The sequence below is a fragment of the Dermochelys coriacea genome, chromosome 22 (genome assembly GCF_009764565.3).
Source record: "Dermochelys coriacea isolate rDerCor1 chromosome 22, rDerCor1.pri.v4, whole genome shotgun sequence".
In the NCBI taxonomy this organism is placed as follows: domain Eukaryota; kingdom Metazoa; phylum Chordata; order Testudines; family Dermochelyidae; genus Dermochelys; species Dermochelys coriacea.
The window spans coordinates 1,758,339-1,782,668 of record NC_050089.1 but is presented as its reverse complement, the minus strand read 5'-3'; the positions used below and the strand labels follow the sequence as shown (position 1 = coordinate 1,782,668).

The 24,330-nt window shown below is 56.1% G+C and overlaps 1 protein-coding gene across 7 annotated transcripts in view; it reads left to right on the top strand.

Moving 5' to 3' along the window:
• Positions 1 to 24,330, top strand: part of ROBO3 (roundabout guidance receptor 3) — a 241,993-nt gene that overhangs the window by 176,922 nt on the left and 40,741 nt on the right. For 5 of the 7 annotated variants that reach the window (XM_038380836.2, XM_043500993.1, XM_043500997.1 and 2 more), the window contains exons 3-8: positions 9,645 to 9,802; positions 10,512 to 10,632; positions 12,357 to 12,495; positions 16,032 to 16,159; positions 16,777 to 16,788; positions 24,046 to 24,170. In XM_038380836.2, coding sequence (XP_038236764.1) covers positions 9,645 to 9,802; positions 10,512 to 10,632; positions 12,357 to 12,495; positions 16,032 to 16,159; positions 16,777 to 16,788; positions 24,046 to 24,170 — 683 coding nt within the window. The remainder of the gene's footprint in view (positions 1 to 9,644; positions 9,803 to 10,511; positions 10,633 to 12,356; positions 12,496 to 16,031; positions 16,160 to 16,776; positions 16,789 to 24,045; positions 24,171 to 24,330) is intronic. The other 2 variants (XM_043500994.1, XM_038380837.2) reach the window with 1 other exon arrangement.

Genomic DNA, 24,330 nt, shown 5'->3' with positions numbered 1-24,330 from the left:
CCAGAGCCCCTGGCACCCCTCAGCGGGCAGCAGTGTGTGTTGGCCCTGGGCAGTCTGGGGGAGTCTGTTGTGGTAACTGGGCTTACAAATGCAGCCCGATTGTGAGCTCCAGCGTGAAAAGTGAGTGACCGTTCCTGAAGTGTCACAGGATCCAGAACAACACATGGTGATGGACAAAGGTGCCAAAAAGAGACAGAAAGCCTGACTGAGTGTGAAGGACAAGGCCTCCCGAGGGAACGCAAGGGCTGCGTTAAGATCAGAGCTGGTAAACGAAAACAGTGTGAGACCAGAATCAGGGAACCAAAACTGGTGTGTCAGCAGTTAGGGCTTAACAAAGTAACGAGAGGATGGGCTATTTCCCCCAGCACTTCCTTTGAGGTTCTTAACAGACTTTGGGGAGAAAAACTGGCTACTGGGGGCGCTTCCCTATGGCTGCCACCCTGCTGTCTCCTGGGCCCCCGGGCCTTCCTCATGTGGCTACCTCCACCAGCTCTGGCTGAATCCCAAATACCATCTGGGATGAGAGAATTGTCTCCCCGCCTGCCACTGTGTCTCCTTTTCCTTCCTCGTCTTATTTCTTCTCTTTCCTAGCCCTCGCCTTCTTCCTTCTGCCTAAGAGTCTGGCTTAGCCAGCCAGCACTGCAGCCTTTGCAATACTGCAGCGAGCCTGTGACCAGAAAGTGCCCTGAAGAGCCCAATGGTAGTACGAGTTTGCCAGGTCTCAAGAGTAGCCGATCAGACCAGGTGCCATCCCTCTGTCTTTCAGCAGCGAGACTGCAAGTGAAAGTCATTCCCCTTTCATAGAAGAATCATAGAATCATAGAATATCAGGGTTGGAAGGGACCTCAGGAGATCATCTAGTCCAACCCCCTGCTCAAAGCAGGACCAATCCCCAATTTTTGCCCCAAATCCCTAAATGGCCCCCTCAAGGATTGAACTCACAACCCTGGGTTTAACAAGCTAATGCTCAAACCACTGAGCTATCCCTCCCCCACTGAGCTATCCCTCCCCCACACGTGTTTGTCTGGCTTCGTCTTCTAAGAAATGGGATTGGACTTTACCAACATCAACAGCAGCTCCAGCTCAGCTCACTTCTCTTTTCCCCACCTGGACAGTTATTATCATGGTTATAGCATCTAAGAGACTGTCGAACAAGGGGGATTTCTCTCTCCCGATACAGGAAAAGGAAACAACCGATGTTTATGTATGGGGAGACATACGTGCGTGTATGTGTAGACTGTGTGTGTTATATACCTAGTTTCATGGTGGTAGAGGCCCTCCCCGACTCATGTCAATAATACCAGTGTTAGGGTTTCTATCTAGGGTCTGGACAGCTGCCTTAGAGGCATTTTTACTGCCATGTTCTCACCAGGACAACTATGCTGCACTGAGGCTAAGCCAGCAATCGGCCAATTTGAGATGATCTAACCCTGGCAGCTGAGCCTTTTGGGTGACAGTCCCTTCCCTGGCTGCAAAGTCTTTGCCAGATAACACTGAGCCAGCCCCAGCACCTGTGCTGAGATCAGGTTGGAAGACACAATACAGCCCCCAACAAGCAGACCTGCGCGTGCAGATTCAGGCCCCTCAGCCCAGAAGGAGACAGAGAAAAGCACCGTTTTGCTCTGGGCTTGGTCCTGTAGCAACAGGGGTTGTGTGGAGCTGGTGGGTGGGTAGCTGCAGAGCTGGGAGTACAGCCGTGAAGGCTTCCTGACCCCCCACTGCACTCCCGCAGCTCTTGTCCGTAGGAGGTTACAGAGCAGCGTGACCCGTGGGGTGAGAGGATCTTGCAGAACTCCCAGATCTGAGAGGTCCGTGTAGCTGGCACGAGACGTGCGGTGTCCGAGACAGGCCCCCTCCTTGGAAGCAGGAGACACGGGCAGGGGGTGAGCACAGCACAGGGCCACAAAGGCGATTAATGGATCCAAGGGTCGAGGCCCCAGAAGACACTGAGGACGGTGGTATTCTCTGGCCTCCAGAATGGCTTTGGAGAGGCGGCCTGATTGGAGTGTCTGCAGGAGAGGAGGGTGTTGGGTAATGAAGCGTGAAGCTGTTTGAGGTCAATGGAGCTGGGAGGGGGTGGGGCTGGCTCCAGGTAGCATTAAGGTGGGTCAGGTGGCCGCCTGGCCTTTCACATGTTCAAGGGTTTTCAGACAGAAGGTGACTCCCTGGCAGGACTGGGAGTGGCTGGGTGGTAGGAGGTGCTGGGATATGTGCCCGGGAGGGCACCTGCCTTGGCACAAGAACTATAAAAGCCTGTAGGGTGGTGATGGCAGAGCTGGCATTGGACAGCGGCCGCCTGTTGGCCAGGCATAGCTGTGATGTGGTGGCAAGGAGTCACCCAGATGGGCTGCTTCTCCTTCCTCGGCGCTAGCCAGGGCTCATGACTCTCCGTGACTGATCTGAGCCCAGCCAGGGGAAGCCACAAATCCATCACCGAAACAGCCTGTGGGGGTGTCAGGGGGGTAGGGAGACAGACTCAATTTAACACTTCATTAAGGATACAGCAGCCATTGATCTAGATTATCAGGGTTACTGCCAGCTAATTGCATCTTTCTGAATTTATTCATTATAGTGGGAGAAAGGAGAGCAAGACTCAGCCCTTCTGCTATATCTAGAAAAGCTCCAGCAGAGATCTAATTACTGAGCAGAAACTTCATTGGCTCTGGGCAAACCATTGCTGCTTTCTCTGAGCAAGCGGCCTCTCCTCGGGGCAGGGACTCCACCCTTGCTCCCCTGGCTACCGCGGCCCGTGAGGTTAGACCCCGTGCAGCTGGGGATGTGTTGGTTGCAGTTAGGGTTAGTGGAGACGCTCAGAGCAGACAGACCCTTTGTTTTGTGCTCTTGCTGCGTTCCTGGGTGTGAGATTCTTGGAAGGCAGCCAGCCTGGGAACGCTCCTGGATTAGGTACATAAATACGTAATAAGCAATATACCCGTGTTTTATTGCTCATTACTGGCAGGATTATTTGAGTGTATTACCCTTGGATACAAATATTTATGGTGTATTACTCCCACCAAGTTAAATGGCTTATTGACAAGCTATTCACATCTGGCAAGTGCTGCGTCTCCATTCAGCCACTGGGAGCTTCTGGGAACCTGGCAACTCTTGAGTTCCCTTGGCACCCCGGGGCTCAAGGGAGCATCCAGCAGAGGGGATGCAGAGAGGAGTGCTGCACGGCTTGGGCAATCGCCCTGGCCGAAACTGACCTCGCCTCTGTGCTTGGCTGGGTTTGCCCTGACAGAGCCAGGATTGGACACACCTGGCCTTTGCCTTATCAGCACCACGCCCATCTGACCGGCACGGAGAATCCCTTAGAAAACCAAAGAGCCTGACGCTTGGGGGCACCCACATCTTGACGTAGCTCATGAGCATTTGGGGTCCACAGCTGCCGCAGGACCCTGGGAATGCTGCTGTCAGACATGCCCCGGCCTCCCCGTTTACAGGGGAGTCCCACAGGGAGGGAAGGGACCTGCTGGCTCCTTGAGTCCAGGCCCTGCTATCACAGGCATCCAATCCTGGTCATGAACTGACCCAGCTCCAGAACCTCCCTCCTCTGGTGATGAGAAACTGGCTTCTAATTTCCAGCCTAGATTTATTGCTGGCCAGTTTATCCCCATTAGTTCTGGTGCCCTTTCACGTCCGTTAGCTCTTCTCCCTCTCCGGTGCACCCCCGCCTGCCCCAGACCAATCCGATCCCCTCGCAGCCTGCGTTTACTAAACTAACCCAGCCCTGCTCTTTCGGTCTCCTCGTGCAAGATCGGCTCCCCATTCCCGGAGCACCCAAGGAGCCTTCCCTGTACTGCTCCCTTTGGATTCCAGCTGCGACTGCACGGCCCCTTTGCACACCCACGTAGTTACCAGGGCTTTTTCTGGGCCCTTTATAGGTTGGCTCCCACTGCCTGAAATGTCAGTGTTGGATGACACCCCGGGCATATCCTGCTTGGGTCAGAGGCCCTGATACCAGTGGGAGGTCTTGTGCTTTATACACTGTGGCCCTCATCATGTCAAGGAGAGTCTCAGCCCCCGAGTCAGTATTCCTCTGTCCAGGATGCCAGTTTGCATTGTCCCAGGTGGGGGGAGCTCAGGGCACTGCCTAGTTCTGCCCTGCTTTGCTGGGAAAGCCCCCATTGCTCCCCTGCCCTGGAGGGCACTCTGAAAGGGGGCGACCGTGCCACACCTCTGTTTGGACAGCAAATGGCCCTGGCAGCAGAGCCTGTTGTGGGCTCCTCTCCCGCCCTGTGCAGCCAGCGGGCATCCAGCTCTCCTGTGAATCCCCCCGCCCTCCGTCCTCATGTGCCCCAGCGTAGCATCCCACGCCTCAGAGCTGCGATGCTACATCCCCGGAAGGCATTGGCCACAGAGTCACGTGCCCTAGTGCGGAGCCCCTGGTTGGCCCAGGGCATAGGCGACCCCTGCGCGTGTGCATCCATCTGCAGTCTGGTCTGTGTGTTAATTCCTGGACTGCTGGAGTGCTGGACACCCTCGCATAATCTACCCCCAGCCAGTGCAGGCCCAGCACATCCATGCAGGTCAGGGTCTCCCCATCCCGCAGATGACCTGTACCCAGGGGACAGTGTCAGGGCGTGGAGGAGTGGCCAAGGCCACTTTCACTTCATTTGGAAAACACAGCCATGGCGCGCTCTGCCTGACAGCCTTGGCCTTACGGGGGGCTTGGGGGAGCCCTGGGAACCCTTCACCCCTAGGCCAATGAGCCTGGCTGATGTGCTGGCCACAGGGACCTCTTTTCTGCTCCACCAGGCTCTGGTTCTCCCTGTACAGAGCAGCTGGTCTGTGGGCTCCGGGCCCCATTTTAGCCATGGTGCAGGGCCCAGAGTCTCAGCTCAGGGAACATGGGGCCAGCCTGAGTCTGGGGGTGTCACCACGGGACCCACAGCCTCTTAGCCGCAGTGGAAGCTCAGGATGTGCCAGGGTCTGTCCCCAGCAGCCACCAGTACAAAGAAAGCAGAAGTGGCTTCAGACCCCCGCCGTTCATTGGCTGCAGCGAGCTCTCGGGGCATCGGCCTTCCCAGACTAGCCCCCTCGTTGGTCGAGCTTTGTACGAAAATCCCAATGGTGCCCCCAGCTGAGTCTCCAGGGGCCAATGACTGGATGCGCTGGGGTGATGCTTTGTCCCCTAGCTCCCAGGGGCATCCCCTCTGGCTGTGGCCACCCTGTGGTGTCCATTGTGCCTCCTGCTGCTCCGAGTGCTAATCGGCTCCTGGACGAGACCCCAGGGTGAGCGGCCGGCTCGTGAACGTGGCGAATTAATTGTTCTCGCTGCAGTGGCAGTGCAGGTGTGTTTGACAAGCAAAGGAGCAGCAAACGGCCCCACAGCCAGTTGTGCATTAAAGGCCTGACACTTCTCCGTAATGGTTATAAAATGCTGGATTCTTCTGGCCAGCGCTGGGTGATTGGAGAACTGCCCGGAGCAGAAGAACGAATGCTGCTGCAGCATGGTAATTGGTGGATTCTCTGTCACTTGAAGTCTCTAAATCACAATCTGGCAAGTTCTGTGTGTTGAGCTGGAGCAGCGACCTGGGGGAGCTCTGAGTCAGGGGCCAGGGGCACAGCGGGGACGAGCTGGGGTTTCTGACGGCTTTGGAGTGAGTGAGAGTCCTGGAGAATAGCCACAGCGCTGCACTGCACTGCACTCCTTCCCAGGGCCTGGCCCACCGGTGCGGGTTTCGGAAATCCCCACTCCCAAGCCTGTGGACGCAGAGAGCTGCAGCCAGGAAAGGAGACAGCTGCTCCATTTGATATCCCCTGCATCCTCCATCCCCTTCACTGTGAGCCCCCCCCCCGACTCCGTGCCCCTCAACACACAGATCTGCCAACCTGGCTGCCACAGCTCCACCCAGACTTGCTCCCCTCCTCTCCGACCCACTCCCCCTGCCCTCTCGTCAATCTCAGTCTGTCCCTGTGACTCCGCAGACTGGGGGGATGGAGTCATAGTGCAGGACCCCTTCCCCCTAGCACCTTCCTCTCTGCCACCCACGAGTGACCCTTTGCAGGGGTGACACGGGATCTAGAGGTGTGTCCAGGCGCCCTGTTCTGCTGGGTCTACGGGACGGGACGGGACGCTGTCAGGCCCCCGGTGTATGAGTCCGACTGCAGCCTGCTTATTCGAGGCAAATGTTCCAAACCAAGAAGGAGGGTGCCCAGAGGCTGGGGTGGGCGAGCTGCTGACGGACAGGGCCGGGCACACAGTCACGGTGGCACTGGGGTGTGCAGGCACTGGGCATGCAGCTACCATGCCAACAGGAGGGTGGGCACAGGGGGCATGGAGCTGCCGGGTCCTGCCGCTCTTGGTGCTGAGGCCAAGCAGGAGAGGAAAACAGGCTGATATGGGGCAAACGCCCCAAAGTGCCATGTACCCCTCAAGTCAGCACTCGGATCACGGGCTGGGCGGAGTGGGAAGGGATGCAGCGCAGAGTTGTGCAGCTTCCTGAGGGCAGTGAGCAGTGCAGCGAGTTGGGTGGTCCCGAGGTCACAGCCTGGCTGGTAGCGCTCCGGACCCCCAGGGCCTTGCCGGGCTCAGCAGCTCTTGCGCTGGCACCGCAGCGGTGGGTAGGGTTGCCAACTTTCTAATTGCACAAAACCAAACACCCTTGCCCCGCCCCTGCTCTGCCCCTTTTCTGACGCCCCACCCCCACTCACTCCATTCCCCCCTCCCTCTGTCGCTCACACTCCCCGACCCTCACTCACTTTCACTGGGCGGGGGCAGGGGGTGGGGGTGCGGGCTCTGGGGTGGGGCCAGAAATTAGTTGTTCAGGATGCAGGAGGGGGCTCCGGGCTGGGGCAGAGGGTTGGGATGTGGGAGGGGGTGGGGGCTCCAGCTGGGATTGTGGGCTCTGGTGTGGGGCCAGGCATGAGGGGTTTGAAGTGCAGGAGGGGGCTCTGGGCTGGGGCAGGAGATTGGGCTGCTGGAAGGGGTGTGGGTTCCGACTGGGGGTGTGGGCTCTGAGATGGGGCCAGGGATGAGGATTTGGGGTGCAGGAGGGGGTTCTGACCTGGGGCAGGGGGTTCAGGCTCCAGCAGGGCAGCGCTTACCTCAGGCGGCTCCCGATTGGTGGCGCAGTGGGGCTAAGGCAGGCTCCCTGCCTGCCCTGGCTCTGCGCAGCTCTTGAAAGCAGCCGCCATGTCTGGCCCCTAGGCAGATGTGTGGCCAGGCGGGTCTGCATGGTGCATGCTGCCTGAGCATGCAGGCACCGCCCCTGTAGCTCCCATTGGCCGTGGTTCCAGGCCAATGGGAGCCGCAGAGCTGGCGCTTGGGGTGGGGGCAGCACGCAAAGCTTCTCTGCTCACACCAGCGCCTAGGAACGGCAGGGACATGTCACTTCCAGGAGGTGCACGGAGGCAGGGCAGGTAGGGAGCCTGCCTTAGCCCTGCAGCGCCGCCGACCGGTCAGCAGTGCTGACCAGAGCTGCCAGGGTCCCTTTTCGACCAGGCGTTCCAGTTGAAAACCGGACGGCTGGCAACCCTAGTGTTAGGCCTGGGGCTGCAGAGCATGGCCAGCGAGTGACCAGGGCTGCATGAGCATTGTGGGCCATGTAGTTCTCGCTGTCCTTTCCAAGTGCGCTGGCTGGGCCAGGCTGGACAAGCTGGCTGCTCCATTGAACATATAGCTTGACTTTAGCAAAGCTCTTGATACGGTCTCCCACACTATTCTTGCCAGCAAGTTAAAGAAGTCTGGGCTGGATGAATGGACTATAAGGCGGATAGAAAGCTGGCTAGATCGTCGGGCTCAATGGGTAGTGATCAAGCCGGTATCAAGCAGAGTGCCCCAGGGGCTTATTTTTTTCAACATCTTTATTAATGATCTGGATGATGGGGGGGATTGCACCCTTAGCAAGTTCACAGATGACACTAAGCTGGGGGAAGAGGTAGATACATCCTTACCCATACGCAAAGTACACAGCGGCGCGCTGCTCCAGCCCCTGCTCTGCTTCTTCCCCAGGGCCCCCACCCCTGCTCCACCCCAGCCCAGCCCCCACTCCACTCCTTCCCCCGAGGACTGCAGCAGGGGTCGGGCCTGCCCTGCACTCACCGGGCGGCAGGAAGTGGAGCGACCCGGCCCCAACCCACTCCGCTCCTCAGGCTCATGCTAGGGGCAGTTTCTCTCCTACCCCCCAAGCCTGTTCCTTCCCCCCACGCAGAGGCCTGAGGATGCCCACCCACCCCTCACCCCCCGCAGGAGGGCTGCGTAGGGCACCAAAATGGCTAGGGACAGCCCTGGGTAGACACGCTGGAGAGTAGGGATAGGGTCCAGAGTGACCTAGACAAATTGGAGGATTGGGCCAAAAGAAATCTGAGGAGGTTCAACAAGGACAAGTGCAGAGTCCTGCACTTAGGAAGGAAGAATCCCATGCACCGCTACAGACTAGGGACCGAATGGTTAAGCAGCAGTTCTGCAAAAAAGGACCTGAGGATTTCAGTGGACGAGAAGCTGGATATGAGTCAGCAGTGTGCCCTTGTTGCCAAGAAGGCCAACAGCATATTGGGCTGTATTAGTAGGAGCGTTGCCAGCAGATCCAGGGAAGTGATTATTCCCCTCTATTGTCACTGGTGAGGCCACGTCTGGAGTATTGTGTCCAGTTTTGGTCCCCCCCACTACAGAAGGGATGTGGACGTATTAGAAAGAGTCCAGCTGAGGGCAATGAAAATCATTAGGGGGCTGGGGCACATGACTTACAAGGAGAGGCTGAGGGAACTGGGGTTATTTAGTCTGCAGAAGAGAAGAGTGAGGGGGGATTTGATAGTAGCCTTCAACTACCTGAAGGGGGGTTCCAGAGAGGATGGAGCTCGGCTGTTCTCAGTGGTGGTAGATGACCGAACAAGGAGCAATGGTCTCAAGTTGCAGTGCGGGAGGTCTAGGGGGGATATCAGGAAATACTATTTCACTAGGAGGGTGGTGAAGCCCTGGAATGGGTTCCCTAGGGAGGTGGTGGAATCTCCATCCTTAGGTCTGGCTTGACAAAGCCCTGGCTGGGATGATTTAGTTGGGGTTGGTCCAGCTTTGAGCAGGGGGTTGGACTAGATACCTCCTGAGGTCTCTTCCAACCCTAATCTTCTATGATTCTAACAGCCTCCATCCCAGACTGCATCTGAGGCTTTGGGCAGGCAGAGCGTCCCTAGCTTGCCCTGGGCACTTGTGTGTGTGGGTGCTTCCCTCCAGACCCAGGGGGGATCAGCCCTCACATGCAACAGGACATTTTCTGCCCCTCCTGACTCCTGTGGAAGGCTCTAGGCTGGGAATCCAGCCGTGGGGTTTGATTCCCCCTCTTGTGGCATTCGCTCTGCCTTGTATGAGGAGACTGCAGCGGCTCGCCTCAGGTCACACACCCCGATTTGGGCATGCTGGCAAAGCGAGCCAGGCGGCACATCCTACTGGAATTGGGCTTGGGGTTGGACACACCGGCCACAGGGACATGGCTCCCCGCAGGGCTGTCCCAACTCCTGGCTCTCTGCTCCTGCAGGCACTGGCTGGTGACAGGACAGCAAGGCGGGTGTAGAGGAGGGTGGAGGAGGTGGAGCACAAATGGCCATGTTTTTTTCTGGAGGGCGCCTGCAGCTGTCTGTCCCTTCTCTGCCTGTGTGGCCCCTTGGCCAGGCCCTTGGCTCACGCATCCATGGTTCCCTTGCAGTCCTGCGCGATGACTTCCGGCAGGCCCCCAGCGACGTGGTGGTGGCGGCCGGCGAGCCGGCTGTGATGGAGTGCATCCCGCCCCGCGGGCACCCTGAGCCCACCATTTCCTGGAAGAAGAATAGCATCCGCATCAGCGATAAAGATGAGCGCATCACGGTGAGGCCTTGCCCATCCCACAGGGCTGGGGGGAGTGGGGTGGGAGGAACAGTGGGGTCAGGGGTATGGTGGGCATCTGTCCCAAGGTGCAGAGGGTGTAGGGCATGGTAGGGGAATATGTCCTGCAGGGTGCTGGGGTAGTGTGCAGTGAGGGGGCTATGGGACCATCTGTCCTGCGGGGTGGGGGAACTAATGGAGGTGTCTGTCCCACGGGGGCGGGTCTGGCATGCAGATAGGGGGGCATCTGTCCTGCAGAGAGGGGAAATTGGGTAATGGGGGTATCTGTCCCATGGAGGCAGGGTGGAATGCAGGGAGAGGACTGTGAGAGCATCTGTCCTGCACGGTGGCATGGGGAGTCACTCTCACTTATCCTTGCAGTGCAGGTCCAGTTCAAAGAGCTGGGATCCTTCATGCCATACCCCCGCTGGCAGAGTTTCTCTTCTGTAATGGATAAAACCTTGGGACTTTTCCTCTTCTCCAGTACAGTTATTGTAATACTCCTGGGGGAATTCTGCACATGTGCAGAATTTATGTCCTCTTCAGATTTCTTTGCTTCCCCACAGAAAAATGGCTTTCTGATGGGGAAGCAAAGGGAAGCCACAAGAGCAGTCATGTGACCCTCCCCAGCAGTATGTTTCAGGTGTCCAAGTGTGTGACTCCCCGTACCGCGGCATGGCCAGCTATTCTGAGCTCTTCCCCTTTGGTGCAGATCCGTGGGGGGAAGCTGATGATGTCCAACACCAGGAAGAGTGACGCTGGCATGTACGTCTGTGTGGCTACCAACATGGTGGGGGAGCGGGACAGCGAGCCGGCCGAGCTGGTGGTGTTTGGTGCGTAGTACCTGGGGCTGATGTGGGGCAGGGCACACAGGGTGGCTGGCTATGTGTCAAGGAGCTCGATTCCATGGCTGCTCCCCCACACAACACCCAGCCTGGCTGGTGCTTCGAGAAGTGCCCCATAGCCAAGGCACCAGAGCTGAGTGGCCAGGCATCAGGCTGGGAATACCCAGACTACATCTCAGCAGCCTTTCCCACTAGGTGCAAGCCGGTCTGGCTGGATCTGGCCCAGTGTGCGTCCCTGAATGGCTGCTTCCCTGCCGCTGTGCTGCGAGCTGGGACTGACAGCTGCGCTCCGCCCCAGAAGTGGCTGTATGGCAGCAGCGCTGTCTGTATGTGGTTAGGGCCACCCAGGGTGCCAGATGTTATTACTCAAAGACCCTAAACTCACAAACAGGATCCATATGGGAACATCTGCAAGCTGCCCCCAGGAATCTCCAACCCAGAGCAGTACCACTGTGTCACTACCTTCTCCATCATCAGTCATGCCAAGGAGCCTTCTGTGTTTCCACTGCTGGAGGGGACTGAATGGCCATTAATGACCATCCCCTTCTCCAGGCACTGACTGCCTCCTGCAGATCCCAGCCAGAACCCACCAGCCCATTAGATCCAGGGACTGGCCAGGGCCTCTTGCCCTCTGCAAATAGCAGCCCTGGCCCCAGCAGCCTGATGCAGCTCAGAGCTCCGGACTATTCGAGATCCCATCCCTGCTGGGCCCTTCCCTGGCCCTCTAGCTCAGCCCTGCCATTCTCTGCTGCTTGCCTAGTCCCAGATCCTCAAAGGTACTTAGGTGCCTAACTCCCATTGATTTCAGGGGAGCCCAGAAGAGCAGCCCTTCCTGGGACCCCTATGCCAACCGGAGGCAGAGGTGCCATGCTGGGAGCTGGGAAATGGTTTATTGCTCTGGCCGAAGGGGTCATAAACAAGGCAAGGTGTTTTTCTGAGCAGCCCTGGCCGGAGCCCGAGGGGGAAACCAGTTTCTGCCTACGTTATTGCCAGTCTTGGGTGCTGAGATGTTTTCCCCTCTGCCTTCCATAGCTCCATCCCATTTCCTGGCTGGCAGGTGGTGAGACCTCTCTGAGCCAGGCTGGTCCGGACACAGGACTGCTCCCTCAGTCAGTGCACAGCCCTGCACGTTGAGCAATGGTGAACTGGACAGGCAGCTGCATAAATAACCCTGCGGCCCCGGCCAGTTCCCACAGGGCAAGTGTGCTGTCCTGTCAAGTCACCAAGGACTGGCGGGGCTACCGAGGCCAAACTCCGTGGGCAGGGCTGGGCCATGCTGGCTGGGTGGGTACTGGGAGGCAGAGCCTGATGGAGGAGGCGCTTGTCCTCTCACTGCTAGACCCATTGTGTGGCTACAGCCCTCTGAGCTCCAGGCCCATCAGCCTTCCAGCAGCCTCTGGGGGGGCCAGAGCCCCCAGGGAGCAGGGGGTGAGGCAGCGTGAGCCCCAAGGAAGCAGGGGGTGAGGCTGCGTGAGGCCCCATGGAACAGAGGGTGAGGCTGCGTGCGCCCGTCTGACTAGTGCAAGGAGGCTCCGATCCCATGAGGCTGGCTTCTCCGACATTTTGCACGTGCATCCTCTGAGTCTGGCGTGACTGCATGTACAGGGGTCGGAGGCTGTGGGGCTGCAGCTCTGTGGGATCTCTGCGCTTGGTGTGGGCTGTACGGCTCCTGTGCTCAGTCCTGACGTTGCCTTTCTGGCCTGTCTCGGCAGAGCGCCCCACGTTCATCCGCAGGCCCATCAACCAGGTGGTGCTCGCTGAGGACAGCGTGGATTTCCATTGTGAGGTGCAGGGGGACCCAGTGCCAACGTCCCGCTGGCGCAAGGAGGAAGGGGAGCTGCCACGGGGCAGGTAAGAGATGAGAAGCCAGGCCCTTTCCTGGGATGGGGTGCAGCAGGAATACTGGTTCCAGGCCGGGCTGGGCTGGCTGTGCACTCCCGGCCGGCTCCACGCTCATAGCTGACAGGAGAGCGAGAGGTGAGACACTAAAATGATGTCAAAAAGAAAAGGAGTACTTGTGGCACCTTAGAGACTAACAAATTTATTAGAGCATAAGCTTTCGTGAGCTACAGCTCACTTCATCGGATGCATTTGGTGGAAAAAACAGAGGAGAGATTTATATACACACACACACAGAGAACATGAAACAATGGGTTTATCATACACACTGTAAGGAGAGTGATCACTTAAGATAAGCCATCACCAACAGCAGGGGGGGGAAGGAGGAAAACCTTTCATGGTGACAAGCAGGTAGGCTAATTCCAGCAGTTAACAAGAATATCAGAGGAACAGTGGGGGGTGGGGTGGGAGGGAGAAATACCATGGGGAAATAGTTTTACTTTGTGTAATGACTCATCCATTCCCAGTCTCTATTCAAGCCTAAGTTAATTGTATCCAGTTTGCAAATTAATTCCAATTCAGCAGTCTCTCGTTGGAGTCTGTTTTTGAAGCTTTTTTGTTGAAGTATAGCCACTCTTAGGTCTGTGATCGAGTGACCAGAGAGATTGAAGTGTTCTCCAACTGGTTTTTGAATGTTATAATTCTTGACGTCTGATTTGTGTCCATTCATTCTTTTACGTAGAGACTGTCCAGTTTGGCCAATGTACATGGCAGAGGGGCATTGCTGGCACATGATGGCATATATCACATTGGTAGATGCACAGGTGAACGAGCCTCTGATGGTGTGGCTGATGTGATTAGGCCCTATGATGGTATCCCCTGAATAGATATGTGGACAGAGTTGGCAACGGGCTTTGTTGCAAGGATAGGTTCCTGGGTTAGTGGTTCTGTTGTGTGGTGTGTGGTTGCTGGTGAGTATTTGCTTCAGATTGGGGGGCTGTCTGTAAGCAAGGACTGGTCTGTCTCCCAAGATCTGAGAGAGCGATGGCTCGTCCTTCAGGATAGGTTGTAGATCCTTGATGATGCGTTGGAGGGGTTTTAGTTGGGGGCTGAAGGTGATGGCTAGTGGCGTTCTGTTGTTTTCTTTGTTGGGCCTGTCCTGTAGTAGGTGACTTCTGGGTACTCTTCTGGCTCTGTCAATCTGTTTCTTCACTTCAGCAGGTGGGTACTGTAGTTGTAGGAATGCATGATAGAGATCTTGTAGGTGTTTGTCTCTGTCTGAGGGGTTGGAGCAAATGCGGTTATATCGTAGCGCTTGGCTGTAGACAATGGATCGAGTGGTATGATCTGGATGAAAGCTAGAGGCATGTAGGTAGGAATAGCGGTCAGTAGGTTTCCGATATAGGGTGGTGTTTATGTGACCATCGCTTATTAGCACCGTAGTGTCCAGGAAGTGGATCTCTTGTGTGGACTGGTCCAGGCTGAGGTTGATGGTGGGATGGAAATTGTTGAAATCATGGTGGAATTCCTCAAGAGCTTCTTTTCCATGGGTCCAGATGATGAAGATGTCATCAATGTAGCGCAAGTAGAGTAGGGGCATTAGGGAACGAGAGCTGAGGAAGCGTTGTTCTAAGTCAGCCATAAAAATGTTGGCATACTGTGGGGCCATGCGGGTACCCATCGCAGTGCCGCTGATTTGAAGGTATACATTGTCACCAAATGTGAAATAGTTATGGGTCAGGACAAAGTCACAAAGTTCTGCCACCAGGTTAGCCGTGACAGTATCGGGGATACTGTTCCTGACGGCTTGTAGTCCATCTTTGTGTGGAATGTTGGTGTAGAGGGCTTCTACATCCATAGTGGCTAGGATGGTGTTTTTAGGAAGATCACCAATGGACTGTAGTTTCCTCAGGAAATCGGTGGTGTCTCGAAGATAGCTGGGAGTGCTGGTAACGAAGGGCCTGAGGAGGGAGTCTACATAGCCAGACAATCCTGCTGTCAGGGTGCCAATGCCTGAGATGATGGGGCGTCCAGGATTTCCAGGTTTATGGATCTTGGGTAGCAGATAGAATACCCCAGGTCCTGGCTCCAGGGGTGTGTCTGTGCGGATTTGTTCTTGTGCTTTTTCAGGGAGTTTCTTGAGCAAATGCTGTAGTTTCTTTTGGTAACTCTCAGTGGGATCAGAGGGTAATGGCTTGTAGAAAGTGGTGTTGGAGAGCTGCCTAGTAGCCTCTTGTTCATACTCTGACCTATTCATGATGACGACAGCACCTCCTTTGTCAGCCTTTTTGATTATGATGTCAGAGTTGTTTCTGAGGCTGTGGATGGCACTGTGTTCTGCATGACTGAGGTTATGGGGTAAGCGATGCTGCTTTTCCACAATTTCAGCTCGTGCACGTCGGCGGAAGCAGTCTATGTAGAAATCCAGGCTGCTGTTTCGACCTTCAGGAGGAGTCCACCTAGAATCCTTCTTTTTGTAGTGTTGGCAGGAAGGTCTCTGTGGGTTAATATGTTGGTCAGAGGTGTGTTGGAAATATTCCTTGAGTCTGAGACGTCGAAAATAGGATTCTAGGTCACCACAGAACTGTATCATGTTCGTGGGGGTGGAGGGGCAAAAGGAGAGGCCCCGAGATAGGACAGATTCTTCCGCTGGGCTAAGAGTATAGTTGGATAGATTAACAATATTGCTGGGTGGGTTACGGGAACCATTGTTGTGGCCCCTTGTGGCATATAGTAGTTTAGATAGCTTAGTGTCCTTTTTCTTTTGTAGAGAATCAAAGTGTGTTTTGTAAATGGCTTGTCTAGTTTTTGTAAAGTCCAGCCACGAGGAAGTTTGTGTGGAAGGTTGGTTCTTTATGAGAGTATCCAGTTTTGAGAGCTCATTCTTAATCTTTCCCTGTTTGCTGTAGAGGATGTTGATCAGGTGGTTCCGCAGTTTCCTTGAGAGTGTGTGGCACAAGCTGTCAGCATAGTCTGTGGTTCTGCTCTGTGTGTGGACACCCCAGGGCTGCTCTGCATGAGACATGCACCAGCTGAACCCAAGGGTGACTTTAACCCGGGTGGACACGTGGGTTCCGGTCTAAGCAGCTTATTCTAGTTTAGTGAACTCTGTTCCTACCCAGAATCTGAGCGTCCGCACTGGGTCTGGCAGCTTTCTCACCAGACAAGCTCGGACTGCCTGGCTCACGAGGGGTTCACTTGCCCCATTAGATCCGTTCAGTCTGACTCCTGGAATGAATGTGGTCCCAGGACAGGACTCATTGTAGAAATCCCCACCTACCCAGAGAGGATTGCCAGCCCCTAACACCCTCCCGCTTACCTAGATGGGTCTGGAAGACAACGAGGGCGGGTGCGCGCACTAACCAGGCCCGAGGCTGGTCCCGGACCCAGGAAATGCCAGGCATCATTTCTCTCCCAGTGGGGAGCAGGATGGGCTGGATGGGAGTGGTCTCCGGGTGCAACACTGGCACCAATGTGGCACTGGCATCCTGGGCTCCGGGGCTGGTGCCAGGCTGGGCTCTCACAGCATTTGTTTCGGTCAATCCCAGGGCAGACATCCAGAATGACAGCACCTTGCGGATCAGCCGGGTCAGCGCTGAGGACGAGGGCACCTACACTTGTGTGGCAGAGAACAGCGTGGGCAAGTCGGAGGCCTCCGGCTCGCTCAGCGTCCACGGTAAGGGGTTGCTCAGGGGGCCAGGCAGCAATGGGGGCTGCTGCTGGTGGTGGAACACATGGAGTCGAGGAGGAGATGAGCAGCCCCGTTCTCTCAGCTCCTAGTGATGGGGAGATCCCAGCCCAGGGCCTGAGTGCTCCTCAGAGGCAGCTGACACTAGTCGGGCACTGAGTGCTGGCGGGGTGTTAGATGTGAATCTTTTCCAGTGCTCGGGGCTGGCGGGATGGAGGGAGATGGGCCAGGCTCCCTCGCTGAGCCAGGCCAGTCTCTGTCGATCCCCTCTGGTTACAATTCAACACCAGCAACTGGGCCCAGCTAGCCACAGCCTCGGTACCGACTGGCTGGGCTGAAGTTAGTGCGTGGAAGTCCCTGGGAAGGCGAATCAGCCTGGCCATGATCGGCAGACACTGCCATGTCCCCCTCCTTGCATGATCCATCTGTTCCATGCTGCTGGCACCCAGCAGGCTCCATCGCTGAGAGGCCGAGTGGGCCCGGCACTCGGCAGAGCCGATTCACTCTGCTTCTCGGCCCCTCATGCGTACTGTCACTGTAACGCTCCCCCGGCTTCGCTGGATCCTGCTCATCTCACGCCTGTTTCTCTGTGTTCTCTGTTCCAGTGAGCCCATTCCGTGAGTATCCATTTCATCTCATAACCCTGGGGCATGCGGGGATGGCCGCGGGGCCACTGTGGCGGGCGGGGAGGGGCTGTGCATGTGACATTCCTGTGGGCTCATGAGGCCATAGTGGGAGACGATCTATGCAAGAGACTCCTTGCCCGCTCCCCACATCCTGTGGTGCTCCGGCCATCTGCTGGCTGGCTCTGCCTGCCTTAGACCATTGGAGAGCCGTCTAAAACCTCCCGGCGGAGCACCCAGCCCTGGCTCTCAGCAACAGGCCTGGCTGGCCTACAAGGGCTTTTCCAACTCTCCTTTCTGGGAGAAGGAGGAATTCAGAGCAGCCTGCAGTGTGAATCCAACTGGCCTTCAGCTGGCTGCAGAGCATTTGGCTAGTGAATCTGATCAGGTCTCTCCCACCATGGGCACCTCCCTCTCTCTCTCTCTCTCTCAGCTGAAAAGCCACTGGGTTCCAGCATGGAGCTTGGGAGTTAATGAACACTAGCCCACTCTGTGGCCCTGTGATTGCCCTCTAGCCACAGAACCACTGTGCAGAGTGTGAACCCGCAGTGTCCTTCTCCCGTCTCCAGCGTGTGGACCAGCCACTTGGCAGCCCCGTGGAATAGCGAATATCTGCAGGGCATTAAGTAAGAGACACAGATCCCCCTAGGCTCACATGACAGCAGTAACTAGGCCTGGCCCTGCGGCTGATGCAGCCAGAGGGTGCTGGGAGCAGCAGGCTCTGGGCAGGGTGTGGTTGGCTTTAGCCCATCAGGTGTGTATTGTGTCTGCAGTAAAATGCCCTTGACAAACCCCCTGGCTTTCCTTGTAGAGGTAAAAATGAGGGCACGAAGGGGAGCAAGTGATGGGGCCAATGCAGAACCAGGCTCCCTTTGCTCTGCCCGCTGGGCAGCCCCCAGTCCAGTCAGTTTCCTGCCTCTGATCTGCCCCCTCCGATCCGCCCCCGCCCCTTAGCAGCAGCAGCACTCAGCACTAAATGGTGCTTCCTGAGGGGCCCATGTCATTTGCCCTCGTTTTCTCCTGGCCTTTGAAGCGGGGCAGGAGCAGAACGTGGGGGTGGATTTCCTGAGTCAGTCTCCATCGTCCCTGCTCCATGTGGGCGCCTGGCCCCTTTGAAGCCCGGGCGGGAGGGGTGCTGCCCCTTTGAAGCCTGGGGGGAGGGGTGCTTTGTGAAGAGGCTTCTCCGCTGCTGTGCCCCCTCCCTTGCAGCCACAGCCATTGAGATGTGATTGTGGAGCAGGTGGTTGCACAGGCACACAGGCTGTTGCTGGGAGAGGTCACAGGTCGCTGGATTTGAATCCAAGCACTGGGCAGAGCCAGCTGAGTTCCCTTTACAATGAGCCTCCCACAAGAGCATGCAAGGTGCATCACTCCTCCAGCCATGCTCTGGTAAGGGGCGGAGGCAGCCTGCCCTCCAGGCAAAGGGGAGGGGGCAGCATTAGCTTCCTCAGGGCATGGTTAAATCTCCAGCTGCAGATCTGCTTCCCAAGTCAGGCCTGCGGGTTCCTGGCACGTGCCAGCTCCCTGTACAGTGTGGGGATGGCTCTGGGAACTCAGCTCTGGGGACTTACTGCTCTAAACAGACTTTGTGAGGGGGGCCAGATCCTCAGCTGGTGCAAGTGAGCAGAACCATCGGTGCAGAGCACTGGCCCCTGCTCTGGATTTTCCCCGGTCTTGGCCGTACAACCTTTCTCTGTGCAGCGTCCGTCCCACATGCAGATCAATAACAATTAAGCAGCTGCAGGTTTTTCTTTTCCTGCCATGGAAATTCTGCTGGGGAGAGCTACTAGCTTTGGGGAGAGGGGGCCGTTAGCATGAGGGTACCTAGCAATCCATAACTTCATTAAAGCAGTGCCTGCAGGAATCAGCATGACAATGGCACACCTGAAGCTCTATGTGATAGTGCCCTGTGCCCCATCAATACTTCACAGCTCTGCATTGTCCCCCTGCTCCTGGAGGGAGCGGGGAAAGGGTGGGCAGAGGGGAGATAAGGCGGGCAATTAGCATTTGTAAAACCTGATGTCATTTGTCTTCCATTGAGAGGAAAGAAAAGGCATTGAACAGCCGGCGGTGGGTGGGGGAGGGTTAGTTATTTATGGGAAGGTGGCTGATTTAGGAGACTTGCTCCTTTTCTTCTCTGTCCCTCCTCCCCCTTCCTCCTTCCATCTCCAGATCCTGCTCTGAGTGCCCGGAGGTTATCGGGAGGCAGGCACATCAATGCACCTTCCCCTGAGTGTTATGGCTTTATTCAGGAGAGCCCCACTGCCACATCCTGGGGCCTTGCCTGGCTCCCTCTTATCTGTCCCCTTGTAAATACCTGTCTGGGAGTGTCTAGTTTAGAATTGCCCCCCTGTGATCCCTCTAGGAAGCAGGTGTGCCAGCCAGAGAAGAGTATCAGTCCCGTGTGCTACTGCAGGCCACATTACCACACCGGGTCACACCCTTCCCCTAGCCTACTTCACGGGACATAGATGGGCACCCAGGGCTCCATGCTAGTCTGGTCAGGGAGATCCCCTCAGTATTGCACACAGGCTGGCTCCTGGGTTTCAAACCAGGAAGGTCGCTGAAGAGACTACTGCAAGCCAGGGAAAACCCAAGCACTGCCACTTGCAGCTGTGATTTCACTTCCATCGCCCACCGGTCTCTCCCCCGCCCGCACAGCGCACCCCGCTCGGCTGCTGAGGCGCTGGGTCCTGGCTGCTGGGAAGGCCAAGCGGGTGCTGCACCGTGCGCCTTTGGAGTGGACAGTTGTGTTAAGGGGGCTGTGGTAGATGGTTGCTAAGAAAGGGAATGGCTCGGTATCCAGCTGGAGCTAGCTAGTGAGCTAGCTATTGCTTCTCACAGGTGCCAGCAGCTGGGGCAATATTTTATTCGGGGAGCGGGCTAGGCTCTAGAGTAGCTACTTTCTCAAACAGATTCCTTTGGGACTGGTATTTTCCATGCTCCGTCTCAGCCAACATTCCCCCTAATTTTTCCCATCCATGTGCAGAATGAATTTTGTTATGCGCACCAGTATGGAGGTGATGTGTGGTGGGGGTGGGGCCAAGGGGTTCGGAGTGTGGGAGGGGGCTCAGGGTTGGGGCAGAGGGTTGGTATGCGGGGGGGGGGGGGGTGATGGCTGTGGCTGGGGGTGCGGGCTGTGGGGATGGGCTGGGGATGAGGGGGTTGGGGTGTGGGAGGGGGGTCAGGGCTGGGGCAGAGGGGTGGGGCCAGGGATGAGGGTTTTGGGGTGCAGGCTGCCCCAGGGCTGACTCCTCCCAGCCCTTTCTCGCCAGAGCAGCCCAGGACCGGGGGAGAATCTGGCTGATTTTAGAGTCCAAATACTGGGCTGATCTTGGCCAAGGCTCTGGCGGTTCAAATGGGGCAGCTTTGCCCATGGGTTGGGGTATTCTCTCCCACCACACCCTCCCCCCAGTAGTTTTAACCTCGAGCTAGTCAGATTATTGACCAGGATGCTCAGCAAGGTGTTCAAGGATTTAAATCCAGAATGTCCCACTATCTGGGCTGGGGGCTTCCAGCACAGATATACGTTTTAACAGACCTTTTAAACAACGTGTTTTAATTCTCCTCTGGGCATCCTGCTTTGGAGAAGACACCGCACACTAAGCCCTGGTCTACACTGTGCCACAGCACAAACTACTGGAGTGTGAATTGCAAAGCCAACTTCCCTGTGTGCATATGGACACTGCTGGCATGAATGAAAAGGTACCTAGTTCATATGAACATAGGCCTCTTTGAAGAGGACTGTGTTAACACAAACGAGGTACCTTTTTCTTTCGTGCCAGCACTGTCTACAAGAAGCAATTAGTTCAGTGCGCTCTGCAATTTGCATGCCCATACTCCACACTGTGGCGCTTCGTCGATGTAGCCAAGACATTGCAGGCACCAGATGGCTCGTGGCGTAGGATTCAAGGGGTGCTTTCTTTCACACACTTATTTGGGGAGCCCCTGCACAGTGCAGCTGCTTTGGATCACATTCAAGCTATGGAAGAGTTGGGTACGTCTGACCGTGGACGGTCACAGCTGCTAATCAAGGAGTGTTTGCAACAACGATACTCCTTCGAGTTCCCTGTAAGTGACCCCCACAAAATCAAACAAGAGGAAACTGTGGCCTTTTTTACCTCTTGTGACTCCCAGCTCAAGCCCTCCCTTATATGGGCTCATGATGTCCCGGAGCGCTGGAAGTACCAGGAGGATTTCACAACAGGAAAGAAGAATTGTTCTCAGTGTTAGTAACGTTCTTCCTATGCTGAACGTGGCTCGCAGCCCGGAGAGCGGGCTCACAGAGCCAAAGCTGGGATTAGTGCATGGTGCCCTGGGCTGGGCTGTTCCCCTTTAGGGGTCTGGTCTAGTCTCAGGCCTGTTCTTGCTTCTTCCTGATGGAGGATGTGGGGTTCTGGGTTTTAAGGATTATTCTGCTCATTTTTTCCCCTACAAATATGAGGAAAGTCAAGTCTGCCCTGCCTGGAGAGGTCTGGCTGGAGAATGTTTACTGGGGGCTCATGCATCTGAATGGAAGGGGAGAGGATGTGGTACCATTAACAAAGGCTTCCTTTATCCAGCCTATTAATTAGACATTGGAGTTAAATGTGTTACCTTAAAACCCCTAAATCCAAAGGGTTTTACAGTCTGACTGGGAAACCAGCCCCTCTGTTCCACTTCCACTCGCTTGATTAACGTGCTGCTGCCTTTCATAGCATCCACCTTTTGTGCAGCTCTGCCTGTGAGGTTTCTTATGGATGAAAGTGTTGCCAGTTCTCCCCCGAAGCAGTAGCAGGGGGCGGGATACGGAGCTACTGATCATGTGGAAGCTACGGTTGGGGCTGGTGAGTGCTGAGGGGGGTTGGTGGTTCACTGAGTGAGTGGATGGGTGCTGGGGACGTAGGTGGATGAGTGGATGCTGAAGGGAGTCACTGGGTGTCTGGGGTCAATGGATGCTGGGGTATCTGGGGGGCAGCTGGGGGCTGGCTGTTTGGGGACATGGCAGGGGGGCAACTGGAGAAGCTGGCTGGCACCAGGACTGGCCCCCCTCCCTCTTCTGCTGCCCTCTCCCCTCCCTGCTCCTTCCTTATTGGGACCCAGTCTGGGGAACCGGAGGAGAGGCATAGGAGCTGGCTGGCTGCCTCCAGAACAGGACCACTGCAGCCGGCAGGCGCTGTCACTGGCATCCCCTGCAGCCTGGGCACTGCAGGGTCCCAGCAGGGCTGCAGGGAGGTGTGGCAGGGCTGCCCATGCACAAGGGCCAAGCAAGGTGCCACACTTGGCAACGCTGCCCATTCAGCCTGTTCTCCAGGCCCAGCCAGACAATGCTAGTGTCAGAAAAAAGCAGGAAGAAAATGCGACCCCCTCCGGCCTTCGCCGTGGGTGACAGAGAAGCAACAAGCTCCCAGTCCCACTGGGCAGCCTCTGCCAACGCACCCTGCAGCTCTGGACCTCTCTCCAGGGAGCCGGCAGCACTCCTGCTCTGTCAGAGAAACAGAAGGCAGGTGCTGTGATATCTTTGTGGCTGTTCACCTCAGTAAACAGCCCATCGGACGCCCCGGCACCTGGGAAGAAGGCCCAGGGCTCAGGCTGCCATGTTACCACAGAGTCATAGAAATGTCGGGCTGGACAGACCCTCGAGAGGTCATCAAGTCCAACCCCCTGTGCTGAGGCAGGACCTAGTAACCCAAGACCATCCCTGATGGGAGTTTGCCAACCTGGTCCAATGATGGGGATTCCACAGCCTCCCTTGGAAGCCTCTTCCAGAGCTTAGCTACCCTGAGAGTTAGTTAGAAAGTTTTTCCTAATATCTAACCTAAATCTGCCTTGCTGCAGACTAAGCCCATTGCTCCTTGTCCTGCCTTCAATGGACATGAAGAACAATTGATCCCCGTCCTCTTTATAACAGCCTTAACCGATCTGAAGACTGTTGTCTGTCTTCTTTTCTCAAGAATAAACACACCCAGTTTTTTTAACCTTTCCTTCTTGGTCAGGTTTTTTAAACCTTTGATCATTTTTGTTGCTCTCCTCCAGACTCTCTTCAGTTAGTCCACATCTTTCCAAAGCGTAGCACCCAGAACTGGACACAGTGCTCCAGCTGAGGCCTCACCAGTGCCAAGTAGAACAGGACAAATACATCTTGTGTCTTACATGCAACACTCCTGCTAATACACCCCAGAATATTGCCTTTTTCGCAACTTCAACTCGTTGTCTCACATTCAATTTGTGATCCACTATAACCCCCAGATCCTCTCCAGCAGCACTACACCTAGCCAGTTATCCTCCATTATGTAGCTGTGCATTTGATTTTTCCTTCCTAGGTGACATACTTTGCTCTGTGCTTTATTGAATTTATTCTTGTTGAAATTCTCCAATTTGGGCAGGTAGTTTTGAATTCGAATCTTGTCCCCCAAAGTGCTGGCTTCCCCACCCAGTGTAGTGTCATCTGCAGATCTTACAAGCACATTCTCCTCTCGGTTAGCCAAGTCATGAGTGAGAACATTGACTAATACCAGCCCCAGGACTGACCTCTGTGGGACCCCGTTAGATATCCTCCCAGTCTGGCAGCGGACCATGGATAACTACTCTTTGAGGGCGGTTTCTCAGTCTGATGTGCCTCCACCTTACAGTAAATTCATCTAGAGCACTGCCCTAGTTTGCTGATGAGAGTGTCATGTGGGACTGTGTCAAAAGCTTTGCTAAAATCATGCTCTGTCCCATCTCTGGCTCCCCCGCAGCCCCTAGGCCAGTGACCCTGCCACAGAAGGGAATGAGGTTGGTTTGGCATGGTTTGCTGTGCCTCCCTAGTGCTTGCTGCCCCAGTGTTAGCTTAGGCCATAAAACAGGCCAGGCGTGCAGCGTGGCGGAGCCCCAGTCTCCAGGAAGGGCACTGGCTCTGATGTCGCTATCCCTGCCTACATGCTGTGTCCTGGTGTGGTACCACATTAGGCTACGCCCTGCAAGCCCAGCTTTGCCCCAGTGCAGCATGTCAGCATTAGGGGTTTGCTCTGGGGTCCCTGTAGCTGCCGACAGGGCCAGCGCTCTGGTTCCTGGTTAGCTGCCTGGAGGCTCACGGACCTCTGGGCTGTGGAAATACGTTCTGCTAGCCAACGCAGCATCCCCTCCCCACCTCCTGGGGGAGCATTTCTGCAAGAAAGCCCAAGGTGCCCTGAGCCCCAGTGCCTGGAGAGCCCATGCTGTTGGACAAAACCCCTTCTAAAGTTTGCAACCCGTGTCTATTTGTTTCTCCCTCTTTTCACCCACTCTCAGTTCCACCCCAGTTAGTGACGCGCCCTCGGGACCAGATTGTAGCTCAGGGCCGCACCGTGACCTTTCACTGTGAGACCAAAGGAAACCCGCCGCCGGCTGTGTTCTGGCAGAAGGAGGGCAGCCAGGTAGGTTCTGCATGGCACCCTCCCCTGAGCATGTACCAAGGCCTACCCGTGCCCCTGTCCCACGCCCCTGCCTTGCGAAGCCAGATTGCGAAGCTCTGGCTGCCTTGCCCAAGACTCCGAGCCCATCGGGAGGTTGTGACTTGCCCTCCAGCCTCAGAGG